The 19,838-nt window shown below is 39.6% G+C and overlaps 1 protein-coding gene across 5 annotated transcripts in view; it reads left to right on the forward strand.

The window, feature by feature from the left end:
- LOC113114112 (dystrophin-related protein 2-like) overlaps positions 1-19,753 on the forward strand; it is a 131,961-nt gene extending 112,208 nt beyond the window's left edge. For 4 of the 5 annotated variants that reach the window (XM_026280859.1, XM_026280861.1, XM_026280862.1 and 1 more), the window contains 6 exons: positions 7,825-7,890; positions 10,420-10,560; positions 12,349-12,586; positions 14,819-14,936; positions 15,093-15,226; positions 15,847-19,753. In XM_026280859.1, coding sequence (XP_026136644.1) covers positions 7,825-7,890; positions 10,420-10,560; positions 12,349-12,586; positions 14,819-14,936; positions 15,093-15,187 — 658 coding nt within the window. In that variant the 3' untranslated portion in view covers positions 15,188-15,226; positions 15,847-19,753. Of the gene's footprint in view, positions 1-7,824; positions 7,891-10,419; positions 10,561-12,348; positions 12,587-14,818; positions 14,937-15,092; positions 15,227-15,766 lie in introns of all 5 variants that reach the window. The other variant, XM_026280860.1, reaches the window with a different exon arrangement.
- The last annotated feature ends 85 nt before the right edge of the window (positions 19,754-19,838 follow it).

A 19,838-nucleotide genomic window follows, 5' to 3' on the forward strand; every position in this document is an offset into this window, starting at 1 on the left:
GGTAAGGAACTGTATGTCCAAATGTACAGTAATGTTCACATTCAAAAGCATTCTAGTAAAAAGCTTTTTTTTTTCCTTTACTGTTTACTGCAGGAGGTACAGTAGAAACACAGTATGATAGAACAGAAAAGGTTTGACAGTATTGCTTACAGTGAACAAAATATCCATGAAACACATAAGAGCATTCTGAACAAAAAAACAACAACAACAAAAAGCCCAAATAAAGGGGGGTAAAATAAAAACAATCTCTCACTGCTCCTTTCACTGCTCCTGCTTCTCTCACTGCTCCTCTCACTGCTCCTGCTCCTTTCACTGCTCCTGCTTCTCTCACTGCTCCTCTCACTGCTCCTGCTCCTCTCACTGCTCCTGCTTCTCTCACTGCTCCTCTCACTGCTCCTGCTCCTCTCACTGCTCCTGCTTCTCTCACTGCTCCTCTCACTGCTCCTGCTCCTCTCACTGCTCCTCTCACTGCTCCTGCTCCTCTCACTGCTCCTCTCACTGCATCTCTCACTGCTCCTACTCCTCTCACTGCTCCTGCTCTTCTCACTGCTCCTGCTTCTCTCACTGCTCCTCTCACTGCTCCTGCTCCTCTCACTGCTCCTGCTCCTCTCACTGCTCCTGCTTCTCTCACTGCTCCTCTCACTGCTCCTGCTCCTCTCACTGCTCCTGCTCTTCTCACTGCTCCTCTCACTGATCCTGCTCCTCTCACTGCTCCTCTCACTGCTCCTCTCACTGCTCCTGCTCCTCTCACTGCTCCTGCTCCTCTCACTGCTCCTGCTCTTCTCACTGCTCCTCTCACTGCTCCTCTCACTGCTCCTCTCACTGCTCCTGCTCCTCTCACTGCTCTTCTCACTGCTCCTGCTCCTCTCACTGCTCCTCTCACTGCTCCTCTCACTGCTCCTGCTCCTCTCACTGCTCCTGCTCTTCTCACTGCTCCTGCTTCTCTCACTGCTCCTCTCACTGCTCCTGCTCCTCTCACTGCTCCTGCTTCTCTCACTGCTCCTCTCACTGCTCCTCTCACTGCTCCTGCTTCTCTCACTGCTCCTCTCACTGCTCCTGCTCCTCTCACTGCTCCTGCTCCTCTCACTGCTCCTGCTTCTCTCACTGCTCCTCTCACTGCTCCTGCTCCTCTCACTGCTCCTGCTCTTCTCACTGCTCCTCTCACTGCTCCTCTCACTGCTCCTGCTCCTCTCACTGCTCCTGCTTCTCTCACTGCTCCTCTCACTGCTCCTGCTCTTCTCACTGCTCCTCTCACTGCTCCTCTCACTGCTCCTGCTCCTCTCACTGCTCTTCTCACTGCTCCTCTCACTGCTCATGCTCCTCTCACTGCTCCTGCTCCTCTCACTGCTCCTGCTCCTCTCACTGCATCTCTCACTGCTCCTGCTCCTCTCACTGCTCTTCTCACTGCTCCTGCTCCTCTCACTGCTCCTGCTCTTCTCACTGCTCCTCTCACTGCTCATGCTCCTCTCACTGCTCCTCTCACTGCTCCTGCTCCTCTCACTGCTCCTGCTCCTCTCACTGCATCTCTCACTGCTCCTGCTCCTCTCACTGCTCTTCTCACTGCTCCTGCTCCTCTCACTGCTCCTGCTCTTCTCACTGCTCCTCTCACTGCTCATGCTCCTCTCACTGCTCCTCTCACTGCTCATGCTCCTCTCACTGCTCCTGCTCCTCTCACTGCATCTCTCACTGCTCCTGCTCCTCTCACTGCACTTCTCACTGCTCCTGCTCTTCTCACTGCTCCTCTCACTGCTCCTGCTCCTCTCACTGCTCCTGCTCTTCTCACTGCTCATGCTCCTCTCACTGCTCCTCTCACTGCTCCTGCTCCTCTCACTGCTCCTGCTCTTCTCACTGCTCATGCTCCTCTCACTGCTCCTGCTCCTCTCACTGCTCCTGCTCTTCTCACTGCTCCTCTCACTGCTCCTGCTCCTCTCACTGCTCCTGCTCCCCTCACTGCTCCTGCTCTTCTCACTGCTCCTGCTCCTGCTCCTGCTCCTCTCACTGCTCCTGCTCCTCTCTCTGCTCCTGCTCTTCTCACTGCTCCTCTCACTGCTCCTGCTCCTCTCACTGCTCCTGCTCCCCTCACTGCTCCTGCTCCCCTCACTGCTCCTGCTCTTCTCACTGCTCCTGCTCCTGCTCCTGCTCCTCTCACTGCTCCTGCTCCTCTCACTGGGCCTGCTCTTCTCTCTGGGCCCCTTGCTCTTACTCTTCCTCGTCCATAAATTACAGTGTTTGTCTTTTTCTGTTTCTGTTTCCAAAAATATGACTCTTCAAAATCCTCCTTTTATTGTATAAGTGTCAATGTAATAGAAAAAAATAACCCCTGCCACTGAGTCTAAGCCAGATTGGAATCAGTTGTGGTTGGCCCAATTTACACAACATAAATCAGATAAAATAAATTGTTTTTGAACTGATATCATCGCGGAAGCAGAGGTTTTTATACTGTATCTAAGGTTTGGAACATTGTTTTTGCTATTGTGGGATGTTGTGTGTTAACATTTGTAAATACTACAAAAACGATCCATAATTTGTTGGGAGGTATACCTTGTCAAACCAGAGGCTTGTCTGTTCAGAAAATGTAAGCATTGTGGAAATGTGTTCAATGACTCCATATTGTGTGAAAACGACATGAAATGTGTGAATGGTATGGCCACAATAGACAGATGCTGTGCTAATTGTGTTTAGAGTTTTGAAAATGTGACAACTGCTTGGACAATTGCTTGTTAGCGACTGAAAAAAACTGTAAAACTAAAGACTTTTTGGAGTTATGAAGGATGCAGTACTACTCTATAGGTACTCAAGATTAACAGGATATTGAGTGAAAACGAGCATTTCACCCCCCCCCCTTTAATGTTAAACTATTGTTTATAAAGTAAACTAGGCTTGTACTTTACATGCATTCGCATATAGAAGGAAAATATAATCCTTTTCACATGAGCAAAAATGCCCTTGGCATTACAGCAGAGAGAACTGACCAGTGTAACCTTTTATATGTTTGGTTGACTGCATTTTATTTGGATAAGGAACAAGTTGAGCTGTATTGTCATTCCACTGCAGAGTTTCTCCTGAAGTCCGTCACAACCCCTTTTTTCTCACTCACATTGAGGGACAGGTCGTTTGCACTACACCATTCAACCAGTTGTGCCACTTCCTTTCTGAAGGGTGTTTCATCTTTGTTGCTGATGAGACCTACCACAGTTGTGTCATCAGCAAACGTGGAGTTGGAGCTGAACTTGGCAGTGCAGTCATGGGTCAGCAGCGTGAAAAGCAGCGGGCTGAACACACTTTGCGGAGCACCTGTGCTCAGTGTGGTAGTGCTGTAGGTGTTGTGGCCGACACAGACTGACTGAGGTCTTCCAGTTAGAAAGTCCAGGATCCTATTACAGAGGGAGGTATTTAGGCCCAACAGGTTTAGTTTGTTGATGAGCTATTGTGTAATTATTGTGTCGAATGCTGAGCTGAAGTCGATGAACAGCATTCTAACGTAGGAGTCTTTGTTTTCTAAGTGGGTCAGAGCCAGGTGGAGGGTGGAGGAAATGGCATCGTCCTTGAAGCTGTTTGGACCGTATGCAAACTGGAGCAGGTTAAGTGTGTTGGGGAGATTGGATCTGATATGGTGCATGGCTAACCTCTCAAAATACTTCAAAGCACTTCATAATTTGCCCTGTTAAGTAAAACTGGCCCCATATGTGTTATAACCATATCAGAAATCTGAATGAAAACAAATCCATGCAAAATTCCATTTAAGGTAATTCACAGTTGAAAATCACATGGGTTCGGAACAACATGAATGTGAGTGAACAACAAAATCTTCATGTTTGGCTGAACTAACCCTTTAATTCGGCTGTGGAAGCGCAGTGAAGCTAACAGCCCAATGTGACCGGTTTGGTTTGACTGCAGCAAACGTTCAGGGATGTGCTCCTCTGCCCCGACTAACTTCCCTGCCAGCTACCTAAATACACACAATCCACTTGCACACATGAAAACACAGATCAGCCCTTTGCCTACCCTTCCATACTGTGCTGCCAACTGTCTCAGCTCACACCCTGCTGCAGCTCTTATCGGTACTACAAATAGGCCAGAGTGCGCACACACACTCTCTCTCTCTCTCAGCTTCTGTGTCCTTTTGTCTTCATCTGTCTGTCTCCTCCTCTGTCATATGCTTGATTTCTGCTCCTGCCTTTCAATGTCTTATTTCATTTCCTCCTTTCCTTCCTAATATCAATCACTTACCATAGCACATTTTTTTCCTTTTGTCTTGTCCTTTTTAGTTCCCCAAATTTGTCTCTTCTCTCTCTTTCTCTCTCTCATGCTATCTCTGGTTTCCCCCAACACACATCAGTGCCTTCTGCATTAGTTGTTCCTGCTCGAAACAATATTGGTTGGTTTTATTCAACTGTCACCAGTTAATGTTTCACAGGGGTCCGTCTGCATCTGACTAATTGTGTAAAATGCTCTGGGAGCATCAGCTCACAGAATGCCAACATTCTTGACTAAATTAGATAAAGTGCCAGAATATTTAAAACACTCAGGGACATGACGCTGGAGACAAATTAAATGATAAAAGTGTGTTTACAATATTCATTTATTTTTTTAATTTGCAATATTTATCACAAATTGTTTCATATTATCTGAGCAATTTATTACCGCTTTCTACCAAGATAAAATTATTTTCATTGCCACTTGTTTTTGTTCTTGTATCCATTTACGTAATCATAAATTGCCATCAGATTGCAAACTGTCACTTATTTTGTGGCATTATCCGATTTACATTATTTCTCTATTGAATTTGGCTGTTAAAACATCTCTGACAAATGAAAAGCATGCTAATGAGCAAAATTATCAGACAGGCATCATTCATCTTTATTCAATTCTTCACTCTGGCTTTGCATGTTCACATTTGATTCTCGACGTGCTTTTAGAAAACTGTCAAGCTTTCCATTAATTTCCTTGCTTTTGTGCATTCTTAAACTATACTACTTAATCCCAGTGTCGGCTAAATAAGAAAAGACAAGCATTTTATAGCTAAGGATGCTTCCATTAAATTGAAAAATCCACATGTCTTTGGCAGCGCTTTGGAAAATCCCTTTCATTCACTTTTATCTGATAGTTCTATCCTTCACAAAATATGAACGATAGAGAGCATGTGCTAAATGAGGTGGCACATTATTTATTTCCGACATTGTCAAGACTGGCGGCTTTGAACTCTAATAGAAAATTTAATTCTTGTCAGATTTTTCAGATGTGGTATCTGCAGTAAGGGCGCAAAGGAAGAACATCATAGCCATGGGAACGAAGCTTGTTCGTGCGTTTATAGGCTACTCCAAAGTAATGACTGGAGGGGGTGGGAGAATAGACCCACTGGCATTTGATGTCCTAGACTCACCATACAGGGGTGAATTTGCTTGGATATGACTGAGTAAGTGGTCTGTACTGACAGCGTTTCATCTGAGGAACAGACAGCATATCAGAAAGGCTGAACCACTGTTCTGAATCTCAACACACAATGTCCATTTCAAGACAGCGCTTCTCAAAGGAAGAAATTGTTTGTCATGTACTCGCTGATCTGTGTTGGTGACCTCTCCTTTTCTCTAAAACAAGAAACCACACTAACCACTTACTGAGAAACCCATTTAAACAACCACAAAGACATACGTGTATAACAGCAAACTCCATTTGACCTCGCACCACAGAATCTGTGACATCATCAGCAGTTCCTAGTAATACTTTTGATTGGATCTAGCTGATGGAGGTCTCAGCGGATTCAATTAGGAGTCGTCCTATCCAGGCGGTGGGGTTAACCAGGACAGCCTGCGCCACTGTCATTGGCTGAAGGACACCTGGTGGGTGAATGTGTATCGACTTTCTGCTATTCTCTAAGGCAGCCCCATCCTGCATGTGGGTTCTCAAGTCTGCTGTGTTCTAAAGTTCAATTCAGAGCTTTCTCTGGCAGCTTTCCTAGCAGCATGACATGAATGCACTTAGCACTCCTCATTACGGTCTCTATAGAGGCTCTTATGTTGCTGCTAATTCGCAGGCTGTCCTGGTAAGGCAGTGAAATTCCCCCAGTCTCTCACCTAAAGGGTAAGCCAAGGCAGGGAAAGTGCAGAGCATTGCTAAAAGCAAAGTTTCACCCCTGCAATGGTAATAGTAAGCACAGGGACCATTGTCTACTCCCTGCTGTGTTGAGAACACCTCTCTTGTGCTGGTTTAAACCTGTCTGTTCTGGATGACAGACAGAATTTTGCTAGAGGTGCAGTGTGAAGCTCATGCAAACTAATTTTAATACATTGTTGCATTCTGAAATGGATAGGAGTGCTATTTGTTGCATTGTCCAAGTTGCCACAAGGGGTGCTATATTGAGAGTTATCATTAACCGAAGACATTATAGAGCCAGTCACCAAACAATATGTGTTATGAAAAGTACTGTACAAGTAAATGTGACTTGATATTCTGGACCAGCCTGAAACGTTTATTTTAATTTTTTATTATTTTTAGCATGATTGAGCTAAAGAAATATGATTTGTTACCAATGTTTTTATTTTTATTTTGTTGATGATTTGACGTACACTAACCATTCAAAAGTTTGAGGTCAGTAAGTTTTTATTTTCATTTTAAGTATTGTTTGACATTAAATACATTTATAATGACAAGATTTCTATTTCAAACTTAACGTTCTTTCAAATTGTTTATTCATCAAAGAATTCTGGGGATTGGGGTGGGGAGCACCAAATCAGCATATAGGAATGATTTCTGAAGGAAATAATGTGCCACTGAAGACTGGAGTAATGACTGCTGAAAATTCCCCTTTGCCATCATAGGAATAAATAACATTTATAAAATAAAATATATAAAAAATATATAAAAGAAAAATTATTTTTAATTGTAAAAATATTTCACATTATGAATGTTCAGTGCATAAATAGAGGGTTGGTGAGTATAAGACATTCTTTCAAAAACTTGCCCACCCCAAATTTTAAACGGTAGTGTATGTTGTTTAAATGTAAGCTTGATTTCACTTATTCTCATTTTAAGCATATAGGAGCTCTATAATTGCCTATATAGAAAATATTTTCAAGATGACCACAGCATAAACTAATACTGCTTTACTTTTGCTATTGCATTTGGTGCTGCTAGATACATAGAAATGGCTCATTTCAGCTTTAATTTTGCTTTAGGTTGACAGAAGGACTTATGAAGCATTCATACTGTATACTTTCAGGCATGGTATGTCAGTTGTATGCCACGCAATCTGTAGTGCGTGATAAAGCACTTTTTCCTATTCTGTTTTTACTATGCCACTTGTGGCAGGGAATGCAAACTTGCAATGAGTTTGGGTGAAAATACCCAGGAGAGGCATTTATGTCATAAAAATTCATGTGACAAATGAAGTGAAAGGAGAACAGATTCTCCTCTGGCTTTGTCATGGAGAGAGAGAGAGAGAGAGAGAGAGAGAGAGAGAGAAGAGGGTGAAGCCAGGAGGCACAGCTTCAGCATTGCATGATAATTTGCCACCCAGGTTAGTTGCACACGGTATCTGAAAAGTCAGGGTAGGATAACAACATGTGATTTTTAGGTTGGTGAAACTGCTCTAAGGTGTCTCTTATGCAGTCACTGAGATGTTTCGATGAGTCACAGCTGTCATCTTCTTTTCCTCTGCCAAGCGTGTGCTATTCCGTTCCTACGCCTCTTGTGTTTGAAGCCCCTGTCCTTGCTACAGCAAACAAATTACAGTGCACAGTGACTTTGCCTTTGTACGCCTTTCTATATGTTGTGACCCGTGCTCCGTAATATGACATTTTCATTTCGTTTGCTCTTTCTTTTCAGGTTGGCAGAAATGGAGAACCAGAGCTGTTCCTTTTTCACTGACAGTCTCTCTCCAGATGAAAGTTTGTGAGTACACCACCTCCCACACACACTGGAATCTGTCACGGCCGCTAAGTCCCCGTGCATGGGTGTGTGGATGTGTGCATGGCCATGCATGCATGCCTTCATGTTTGGTGTGGCTGGGCAGTCACATTAATTAAAAAGATAATGAAAATGACCCATGGCAATGTGTGGGTTCACCCTCCATCGTATTAAGTCTGTGTGATTAAGGAGCACAACAGTAGAGACGAATAGAGTAGGCTTTGATGCTGACAGGAGGGGGAGAGAAAGAGAGAGATTGGGCTATTGAAATGCTACCAAACAAGATGTTAAGAGCTGTAGGCCAGCGGACAAGGAAAGCCACTGAAATAAGAGCATATATAGGTGAAATTAGGTGAGCCTGCCAAAATCAAAACTAATAAAAGAGGTCAGATCATCACAGCCCAGAGTCATGGCTGTGCATGCTTTGTGCTGGAAATGGCTCTGTGATTTAAAGAAATAGTTCACCCAAAAATAAACTCGTCTTCATGTCGTTCCAAAGCTTTATGATTTTCTTTCTTCCCTGGAGCACAAAAGAATCGCTTTTCAATGCAATTACAATGAGTTATCCGGCTTTAAAAAGCATGTGAAAGGACAATTAAACCATAAAAAAATGTGGTCCACATGACTCACGGACTGTATTCCAAGTCTTCCGAAGCCATACGATAATCATTAGGCACACACAAATTTTTTTGCTTTTTAATCATAATCTTCATCGCAACTGTTGATTGTGACCAGGTCATTGAGTCGTTTTGTGAACGGGATCCAATGATTCTTTGAAAAGGTTAATCTACTGTATGAAGAACAATTCATAATAACTAACAAATTAAGAGAGTTCGTATTTGTTGTAGAATTAAATAATCTGGATATATTATAAATTAATAATAATTTGTTTCCTAGAGTAAATAAAACCACAGAAAAATGGGCTTGGGCGTAGCTTGACATTTGAGTTTGATGGACCAAACCAAGATAATTTTTTCAGTCACACTTTTAAACACATTTCTATTGTAAGCCTAAAATTTTACACTCTGTGTAACTCAACATTATAATGCATGAAAATACACAACACATGAATTGCTGCGCATTTACTTAGCAATTAACACGCTGACAATAATGCACTATAAACATTTTTGTTAACTGTCTCAAAAGTGTGAATTACATTTGTTGGGCATGATTCACGTTAAAAGCACACAAACACTGTATATTTAGTAAATCTTACTGAAAACAGGTGATTAAGCAGTTTATATTGTACAAAATTGTGTTAAAAGGGATAGTTCACCCAAAAAAAATTTATTTTTATATTAACAAAATAACCAAAATATCGATTCAAACAAACAAACAAACAATAATCAATATTATCAATAATTTACAATATAAAAGAACAGGGCCATTCCTTTATATAGTTCAAATGTCAGAACAAAAACATTGCCATGCATCAATAGTACCATGTTTCTTGGGAAATAGTTGTGATTAAATTTGAGAGCTTTCTGACCCTGCAGAGACAGCAATGCTTACACGTTCAAGGCACAGAAAAGTAGTAAGGACATTGTTAAAATAGTCTGTGTGACATCAGTGGTTCAACCGTAATGTTATGAAGCTACGAGAATACTATTTGTGAAACAAAGAAAACAAAAATAACAACTATATTCAACAGTTTCACTGATGTCACACAGACTTTTTTGTCGATATCCTTTCTATGTTTCTGGGCCTTGAACGTGTCAGTTGCATTGCTGTCTATGAAGGGTCAGAAATCTCTCGGATTCCATCAAAAATATTTTAATTTGTGCTCTGAAGATAAACGAAGGTTGTATGGGTTTGGAACAACATTATGGGGAGTAATTAATGACATAATTAAATTTTTTGGGTGAACTATCCCTTTAATAGTTTTTGGAGAACTGTTCCTTTAAAAGGCAAAGATAGACAGTGCATCAGTGAGTAATGTATTATATTGGTTTGACAGGGCATAATGTGGCATTTGAGTGGCTTTTACCAAATCTTCCTCATCCAGCGGTCTGTAAATGGCCTTTGTTTACTGATGGCCCATGTAATGGCACCTGTATAATTACAGCAGAGTGAATAAAAACAGCTAGTTTTTTATTATTGATGTGACTAATGTGAGAGCTGTGGTTATTTCAGTGCTTCCTGTGTGTAGTGGTAATTTGTTTTTGCTCCTGTGTGCCTGTATTTTAGCTTCGCCTATTTAGACCAAGAGTGTGCGTGTTTGTATGATCGCCGCTTGTTCAGCATCTACACTGTTGTTTGTTTTATGGATGATGGTGTGTGTTAGTCTGTGTTTGCATACACTCTAAACATGCCATCCGCAGTTTATGCAAAACATGCGCGCATGTGTTTTGTTGATATGCCACTGCTGCACTGTGTGCATATGGCTTATGTACCTGCTGCTTCTGTGCATGCTTGGTGCTGTGTGTGTGTGTGTGTGTGTGTGTGTGTGTGTGTCTGCTGCGTGGCACTGCTAATGAGTTCAGTGTGCACTGTCTCCTGTGTGGGGGGACTCAGGGATGAAGATCAGTACCTCCTACGTCACTCCAGCCCCGCCCTCGAGCAGGACTCCCCCCATGGCCACCTGCTGGCCCACCTGGACTGCCAGGACCGAGAAGAGCTGCAGTGCACCCTCCAACGCCTGGAGAACGAGAACAGGTGAGGGCACAGCCAGGGGCACATTCACACTCGAAGCTGAAATATGTAAATTGTGCAGTACTAATCTAAATTCCAAAAAGAATTAGAATTTTAGATTTTTGAAGAACATGGGAATGATATTTAACCATGCAAAAGTTCCTGCCGAGATGCTAAGAGGGTAGCTAATCAATGCTTTTTGGTTGTTAGTTCAATAAAAGGTTTGTAAATAAAATGTATACACACACACACACACACAAACTAAATATTACAAATCTATAAAAATACATAAATTACCCAAGAAATACAATAATAAAACCACTCTTAATATTTTCTGCACTTTTATCTCCAAAATAAATAAATACTGAAATAATTTTGTGGAGAATGGTTTCACTGAGGGTTATGCTGTTGTTTTAAATATTATAAAAATTATTTATCTTTGCAATTGTGTGATGGACTGCACTTTGTGTTGGCCCTTTAAATTTCACAGCTTTCCAGAGGATTAAGATACTGTAGAGCTAATAGTTTTTAATTAGCTGAGATAAAATGTGTTGCTGGGAAACTGTAGACATTATTATGATTATGATGGTTAGTCTGGGTCAAAAAGAGTAAACTGAATGAGGTGTGCCCTTTAGACCTTAAATCTGGTTCAAACATTCGTCTATTAGGTCCAGCATTTTATTTCATCCTAAAGGCTGTTACACCTGTGAGTCATTTATGAGTTTTGTCTTCGGCGTAAATCCTGACCTTTAAGTCATGCTCTCATGTGGTCTTGCTTTGTTATAGGTGAGTAATAGGTCAATAAAGCAAGATTAATTGTTAGTGTCTGCAGGGGATCTGCAACCTTAACCCCCTGAATAAATCAGTCATTATTGGGATACAAAGAGCTGAGTAATGGCTTCTCTGTCAAACACTCATTTTGTGTTATTTCTTTTTGTGTTATTTCTTCAAATCAATTTTATTTTATTTTAAAGGGTCATAATAACAATTTCCCAACAAGAATATATATTTTTCACAACCCACCCAAATCCAACCGACCTTATGTGCTACAAATAGAGAAATAACAAAATAATAAATATTCCCATACACAACAATACAGAAACTGGAATATAATAAAATAAAACAACTAAAGAATAATTATTAGAGTATTTTCAGCAATTCAAATAATAAGCAAATTATTCATAATTACATTCAGATCATTATATATTTAATATTTATTAAAGTATTAAAGTTATTAAGGTATTAAAGTGTTATAAATAATAAATGTGTAGGTAATATATATAGATGAAATATGTAGATGAGATTTATATTATATAAAACAACATTTTAAAAAGGAAATTTAGAAGGGAAAAACACTTTTTTTGCTTAAAGGAAAAATAAATCAATTGAGAAATCAAAATTCTCTTTGTTCTTTTGATTTATAATAGTACGTTTAAGGAAGTTATACATTTCAGAACTCAAAATTTTCTAGCTAATCTAAAAACTGCTTATATTGAAGCCATTCTGCCACACTTTAATAGTGTGGCTAAACACTGTCTGTGCAGAAGATGATCAACGCCTGCTTCTGAATCACTGCCTGTTTAGCCCCGCCTACCGATTCACACACATAGTGTAAATAACGAGAAGCAGAAGCATATCTATGCAGAAACCAAACGATAAACTTTATTTACCTGAGCTTTATTTTCAATGAAGTGTAAGAAACTTGATTATATCACAACTGTTTAACGTAACAACTTTTGTCTAGATGAAGCATCTATAATGACCTAAATCTAAATGATGATGATGTTGATGATGCTCTTGTCTCTCCTGCAGGGTGCTGCAGGGCGAATATCGGCGGCTGAAGTGGAAGCATGAAGAGGCAGCAGCTTCACCCCAGCTGCTGGAGTCGGGTCCCGGTTCACCGGCCGGACAGCAGGACGAGGAGCTCCTAGCCGAGGCTCGAGTCCTTCGACAGCACAAGACCCGTCTGGAGACGCGCATGCAGATTCTAGAGGACCACAACAAGCAACTGGAGTCCCAGCTACACAGACTCAGAGAACTACTGCTGCAGGTGAGATATAGCCTAAAACACATGAAAAATGAGAAGTATACCCACAGTGAGAACCAAAGCGTGAGCCAGAATAGATTATTATGATAGAAACGTTGAAGGAATGGCGCGTAGGGAGTTATTTTATGATTACAGCTGCACAGGGAGGACATGAACAGGTAAATCAAAGCCTTCTGCGCTGGAGACTTTAATGTTAATTGTTTATGAGTTTAAAGGATTGTTTTGTGCTTTAAAAACAGCCACTGTGAGAGAAATAAAGATGGGCTCACAAAAAGGTAAGGGAGGCAGAGGGGGAAAAGAAGATTTGTTTGAAGCTCTCAGCAAAAAGAGTAGGAAGACAACTGAACAGAGGAGGATAGACTGTATTATAGACTGCCTTGATGTACCACATGTAGAAGGGTAAAAGCGAGGCAAGAGATGCTTACTAATGCAGGTTCAGTGAGGACAAGGTGACAGAGAACTAGAAGAGTTTCAGGTGAAAGGAGAAGACATGTGGAGACAGAAAGATTTTTTTTTTTTTTAAAGTAGCTATTATTGAGACATGAAAAGAGATGGAGGACGAGAGACTGTAGGAAGACATACTAACTTCTGGTAAATTGCAAAAATGGGAAGGAAGAGTTAGAGAGAGATTATATATGAGGAAGAACACCATTGATGGAGAGGGAATCATACAGGTGGAGTTCGAGCTCACATACATAGAGCTGAAGGAGCAGGATGGACAGAATAGAGTGGGCAGGGATCCTTTTCTTTAGTGAAAGAAAGACAGAAAGCAGACTGAGGAGGGAAAAGAAAAGCACAGGCGGTGCTGAGTGAATAGGATAAGAGGTGGTTGTGCAGAAATAAAGAGAGGTAGTGCTGCAGAGATATGATTGGCAGGCTGGATGGAATGAGAGAGCCGAGCAAAAACACTGAGGCTGTAGCTGTAGGTGAAAAGGAATTAGACGGAAATAGAGGGAAGGAACGAGGGGAGAGAGATCGACTTAATCTACAAAAACGAATGAGAGATGTGTCATGGGGGAAGCAATAATGTGCTGGGATTATGGAGATTCTGCACCCCTAGAAAGTCACTGGGAAAGTTACAGTCTTAACTCTGTGGACATCTCTGTAAAGCAATAAAAGAGTTCAACTCAGAATAAATTTGATGTATTCATGCAAACAGCCTCAATTCAACTCATCTGCCTGTGAAATGGAAAGAAAAGAAAAGAAAGAGGCGAGTCATCTCTGAGCTTCTTATAAGTTTGTTTCGTCCCTCAAGAAAATACACAGTCTTTGTAATGTTTGAAAAAGGGGCCAAATCCCTGGTTGATAAACGCCGAAGTTTGGAGTTTTGGCAGCATTTGAAAACTTGTGACTGTTTTTCTCATCAGAGAACCCATCAATAATGTTTTCAGTTTAGAGCATGGTTAGACTAGCATATACTGCACAATATATACTGTCTAATATTTATTATTATACAGTTATGCACATCTGTTTGCATGTGCATTATATGTACAGTTTACAAACTATATATTTAATAAGTATTTCAAATTAAATATGAATACTTATTTATATAAAAAATACATTTTTTTAATTAAATTTAGAAAAGTAACTGTAATATTTTTCAAAAGGGTTGGTAAGATTATTTTGTAACACTTTACTATAGGGACTGATTCTCACTATTAACTAATTGCTTATTAACATGGTTATTATTAACATATTGGCTGTATATTAGTACATATAAAGCACATATTCTGCATGACCATATTCTATATCCCCAATCTTACCCAATACCTAAACTCAACATCTACCTTACTAAATATTAATAAGCAGCAAATTGGGAGTTTATTAAGTAAAAAGTAATAGTTAATGATTTGTTAATAGCAAAAATTGGACCCTAAGATGAAGTGTGAGTAAGTGTCTCAACAAGGCTTCAAAATAACAGTAATATAAATGTAAAATATTATTGCAAATTAAAATAACTGTTTTCAGTTTTAAAATGACTGACTATCTAATAAACCAATAATGGTTTAAAATGTATTTGAAATAGAAATCGTTTGTAGCATTATGAATATCTTTACTGTCATTCCTCATAAATTTATTACATCCTTGCTGAATAAAAACAAAATCATACTAACCCCAAACCTTTGAACGGTCATGTTCATACTTCAGAAATGATAGATTAATGAGGCTGGATCCTATTCTGAAGTTTTTTCAGTAGGATTTCTTGCTCTCTCATCATTTTGTCATGTCTACCAGCCCAAAGACGACTCGGAGGCCAATGGCTCGGCTCCTTCTTCTCTATCATCTCCTGTGTCAGGGGGTGGCCACCAGGGGGAGCCTCCCAGTAGAGAGACCACGGACACCGAAGCTGCAGGTAACACCTTGTTTATAAGCTTTGCTGTCATCCTGCCAACACGGACCCATATTGGGATTCAAAGGGATGTGACTTTAAATAAGGCTTATATGTTGCTGTAAACCGGTGACATTTTTAGTTGAGGTCATGTTTATTGTAGCATTTAACATTGTGTAGGTGAAGATCTGGATCATGAGCAGGACACCGTACTGCAGCTGCAGCAGGTGATCGAACAGCTGAGGAACGTCTTCCCGTCTGAGCCAGGTCCATGAGGAACCGGAAGCAAAACTCCCAGGCCTATAATTGTGCAGGTTTGTTTATAGTTTCGTTATTATTATTATTTTTTTTGTATATAAGGAGATTTTCACCTTGCGTCGTTTCTATCATGAAACAGAATCTGTAAGTGAATAGTGACTTATACTACCATAAAAAGCACTAGAATTGTACTGCAAACATGGCCCGTATGACTGTATTAAAAGTCTTCTAAAGCTGTATGATAAGATTTGAGTGAAAACCAGAAAATCAAAAGTTGCTAAATTCTCAATTTAATTAATTTCTCTTTCAAACACGTCTCCACTGGCTACAATACACTTAGGAACCAATAATATTGCATACAATTCATTTCAAATCTTGCATTTGAAAGCTAAATCTGTAAGACATTCAGCAAAAACAACTATCAGTCAGTTCTTCAGTAGCAAAGAAAGTCCTAGAGGTTTATTTTTGGCTGAACATTTGTTTTAATACGCGATGTAGATGCAGTACTTAAAACTCAACTAAAACTACCTGCTGTCCAGTGTGTTAAAGGGAGCTACATTTGAAAACTTCTTTGATCTTTGCATTTGATGTTTCAGGTTTCTATTGATCTGTCTAGATGATGTAACACCCTTCTTAAATTGTTCAAGCGTCGTGTTGCTCATCTTACTGTGGGCAGGGTCTTGAGAACGCGGGGCTGGCGAATCCATGGACAGACGAGGCGGCAGGGAGAAGAGTTTCAAGACAAACTTCTCAGCCTGGGGCCATTTGCCAATCCCAAAGAGCTGTGGGATATCTGAGTGCTAACTAAACAAACTAATGTTTACATGGTGCCAAAGGCCTGCTCTGATCCGGACACTGTGCTAACCCGTGTAGTAATGCAAAGTGTGTGGCTTCATCAGTACAGCACAAGAACCACAAACAGGACTTACAGTTCACCACGCAGAAGGGGGATCTCACCTTGTGCCAGCAACTGCTGTGTACTCTTTTTTTCCGTTTTGAAAATGGTTTATTATTTTCTGTGACTCACTTATGCACATAAATACAGATATACACATATACCGATTGTAAGTCATGCTTGGCAATGCGTGGCCCTTGTTCTGTGAAGCAGAAAAGAGCAGATTCCCTTGAACTGTTGGGACACACAGCAAGCTTACATTTACACTGTAAGAACGACACGTCTTCTGTTGAGGCTATCATTTATTTATATGCCAAAGTGCCCATGAGCATTATGCTCCTGCCCTTATATTCTTTCTCTCTTTCAAATAATAAATGCATTTGTACACAGACACACACTGCAAAAATCATTTTCTTGGTCAGTATTTTTGCTTTGTTTTAATCACAAATAATACAAACAACTTTCAAACAACATTCAAAAGTTTGATCCAGTAAAATATTTCTCTTAATCTCTGTTCATTAAATAATCATCTAATTATTAAACAGCACAACTGTTTTCAGAACTGATAATAAGAAACTTGTCTTGAACGCTAAATATGCATATTAGAATGATTTCTAAAAAGGATCATGTGATGTGACAATGAAAACTGTAGTAAATAGCTGCTTAAAAATTCATTCATCATTTAATTTTAAATAAATAGTCATGTTAGTTTGTAATAATATTTTACAGTTACTGTTTATTCAATAAATTCATGGTCAGGATAAGAGGTCAGGAAAAAAAACATAGAAAACATCTTACCAATGCCAAACTCTTCAAAGCAAGAGTGTATTTATTATAGTGTGTAACAGAGAGCAGCTTATGTTTCCTAATTAAACTGGCAAAAATGGATTTCTTCATCTCAACATATGCCGTTATTTTATTTATTTTTTTTTTTTTTAAACCAAGGTGAGTTTCAATTAGTTTCAGTGGTAACATAAATTATTCAATGAATGTTGTCAGTTGAGCACAACTTTTATTGAATCCAAAACATTTCTAACTAAATATAGTGAGATTTATGCTTAAACCAAGGAGGGGAAAAAATTCATTAAAAATGTATTGACTGAGATCACATGTAATCCTAAAACTGCTTCTCAGATAAATGTATCTTGTTTTTAAGGATGTTTAGATATTTCCTTTGGATAACGTGATAAAAAACCTTGATTAATAAATTGATTTTTATTTTTGCAGTGTAGCCACTAGTACAGAAAGCATTTATTGAGGAGATGAGCGGATTTCTCAGCTGTTGGTTTTCAGGTCACAAGGGAAAGGTCTTTCAGGAATGGAGATTTGTTGTGTTGTTTTATTGTCAGAGCACTCGCCGTTAAATTACAGCTGTCCAGCGTGGCGTGAACAAGAAGGTAGATACCAAATAAGACGAGTCGATGCCAGGTTCGGCCCTTTTCACCTTGGCTTGGGAAAGTCTTTTACACTCAAGTCACAGCCTGACTCATTTTAAACCCAACACAGCTCTTATTATCCCTTCAGAGCTCCCCCTTATTTTTTTTTCCCCAAAGAATACCAGTCTTACATCTCACTGTATTATTGTCGTCTTCCTGATGTAAGTATTTTGTTTACCAAATGCTGTTCTCCAGATCTCAGCGTTTCCACAATCTAAGGAAGAAAATGAAAGTGAGTGTGTGGAAGGATTATTTTACATTATGCCGAAGGAGGAGGACGGCAAATGTATCACGCTCTTTGTAAACAGAGAAAGAGGGCTTTTTTTTTTTTTTTTTTTTCGTGGAGTGATTTACTGTGGGGTGTCAGATTTATATGAGCAGAGAAGATGTTGGGGGTGTAGTGAGTAGAAAAGAGAAAAAGATAGTGAGCGGGAAGAGATACGGTGTGAAGGAAAGACTGCAAATGGGAAAGAGAAAAGTGTGTAAATATTCACTGTGAAGGGTTGTGGCACTGCAGCCCCTGCAAACAGGATTGAGATGATTGCAGCTGAGAGGGAAAGAGCTGTTCTCCATTTGTTTTGGGAAACGTGTTGCAAGTATAGCGATCACTCGCTTTCCCCTTCTCCAGAAAAACACAAAGTGACCCCTGTTGCACTGTAGGTTTTGCTTGAATCCCACTGCGGCATCGCTGGCTTTCTTTCGCACGCATTCTGATCTCATTTTACATCACAGTGGCGAGCTGTCTGTTTGTTTTGATGTGGTTGCTAAGGAACTGTCCCCAAGGACACGGTGCTGCAGTTGGTCTTTAGAAAGGTGGGGTGACTTCATAATGGAGGAGATACAAATAAACATATGGAGGAAGAGAGAGGGGTACATTCGGGTCCCCTCCGCCCCATATGCCTGCCACTGTTTAACTTGCATGGCTCCTCATTAAGATCAACATCTGGTGTTCTATCCACAGCGACATCCATTTATCATTCCAGTGCTTCTTCGGGACAAAAGCACCGCACACATGCAGACGCACACATTGAAGTATGCGCATTGCGATTCGGTGTCTTTCTCCAGCTCCCTTTCTGTTCCACGCCAAACAGTCTCAGCTGATCCAGGGCTGTAAATGTGTGGATTGTCTGAAGCTCATTTCAACACTTTTTTTTTTCCCAGTATAACATCCAAACATCTTTAAAACAAGATACATTTACTAAATTTAATATTATGATTTATTTTTAGAGATAGGCCTATACTTTACAATTAAGTTCTTTTTTTTAACCCAATCTTTTTGAAAGTATATTTGACATCTTAAGTAAAATAGCTTAAATTTGAAGTTTCTTTTTCTTAATAAATTTCCAAATCGTATAAATAATCTCCAATTGGGTAAGAATAAAGAATGATTCAATATATTCTCTGAAAAGAATAAACTGTTTTTCAAATAAGTGAATCGTGTCTTAAGCATATTTAGATATTTCTAATAGAAAGCGAGAGAAAATGCTGATTAAGAAAATGACTTTTAAGCCTGTAGAAAGGGAGATGACTTGTTAAACTTTTTTTGTTGTTGTTGCAAATTATGATATATAGAGCTTCAACATGGTAGCAAATCATGTAGCATTATGTAATACATGGCAATTCTTCTATTTGCAAAATATAATAATTCTCCATTCTGGCATATATGTATATCTACTATTCCTTAATATGATCTTTTTAACTCATAATTGCTCCCTTGTCTACTTTTAGAAAATGATATGTGCTGCATTTGTGAAATGTTTTCAATTACAGAAGGAAATATTTTGTGGATTTGACCGCATTGATAAGGGCTGCCTGAGCTATATTTAGCCATCTGCCTCATTAACAAATACGCTCATTATTTTTGTTTGTGTGTAGCAGACCTGTGTGTCACGACCCCAATACGTCTTTGGTTTTGCAGGCTTGTTTGAAATGTTGAACTACACAACTGGTTTAACCCCTGAACCTGTGGCATCGCCCATTACACACCATGACAAATGACCTGAATACAAATATTACGTTTTATTTGTGTCCCTGCAATATATTTGTTCTGTTTTTTTTTTTATGTTTTGATTTCCATGTGCAATGCAGTTTTATTTTTAATTATTAACCATAATAAATCTTAGAGTCTTAGTTTTTTGTTTTTGTGTTTTTAATCTGTACAAAATGTGAAAGGAAGGCATTTTGAAAACTGAATGAGTTACTGGCTGCTTTCTACTCATTGTGTACAAAGAAATAAATTTTTATTTGTTATACACCTGGTCTTGTTTCATTTATTTATTGATTTATTTATTTCAAATGACGCCATTTAATCTGTTTCTTTTTCTGTTTAAATGTAAT

Source organism: Carassius auratus, chromosome 14 (genome assembly GCF_003368295.1).
Source record: "Carassius auratus strain Wakin chromosome 14, ASM336829v1, whole genome shotgun sequence".
Lineage (NCBI taxonomy): Eukaryota > Metazoa > Chordata > Actinopteri > Cypriniformes > Cyprinidae > Carassius > Carassius auratus.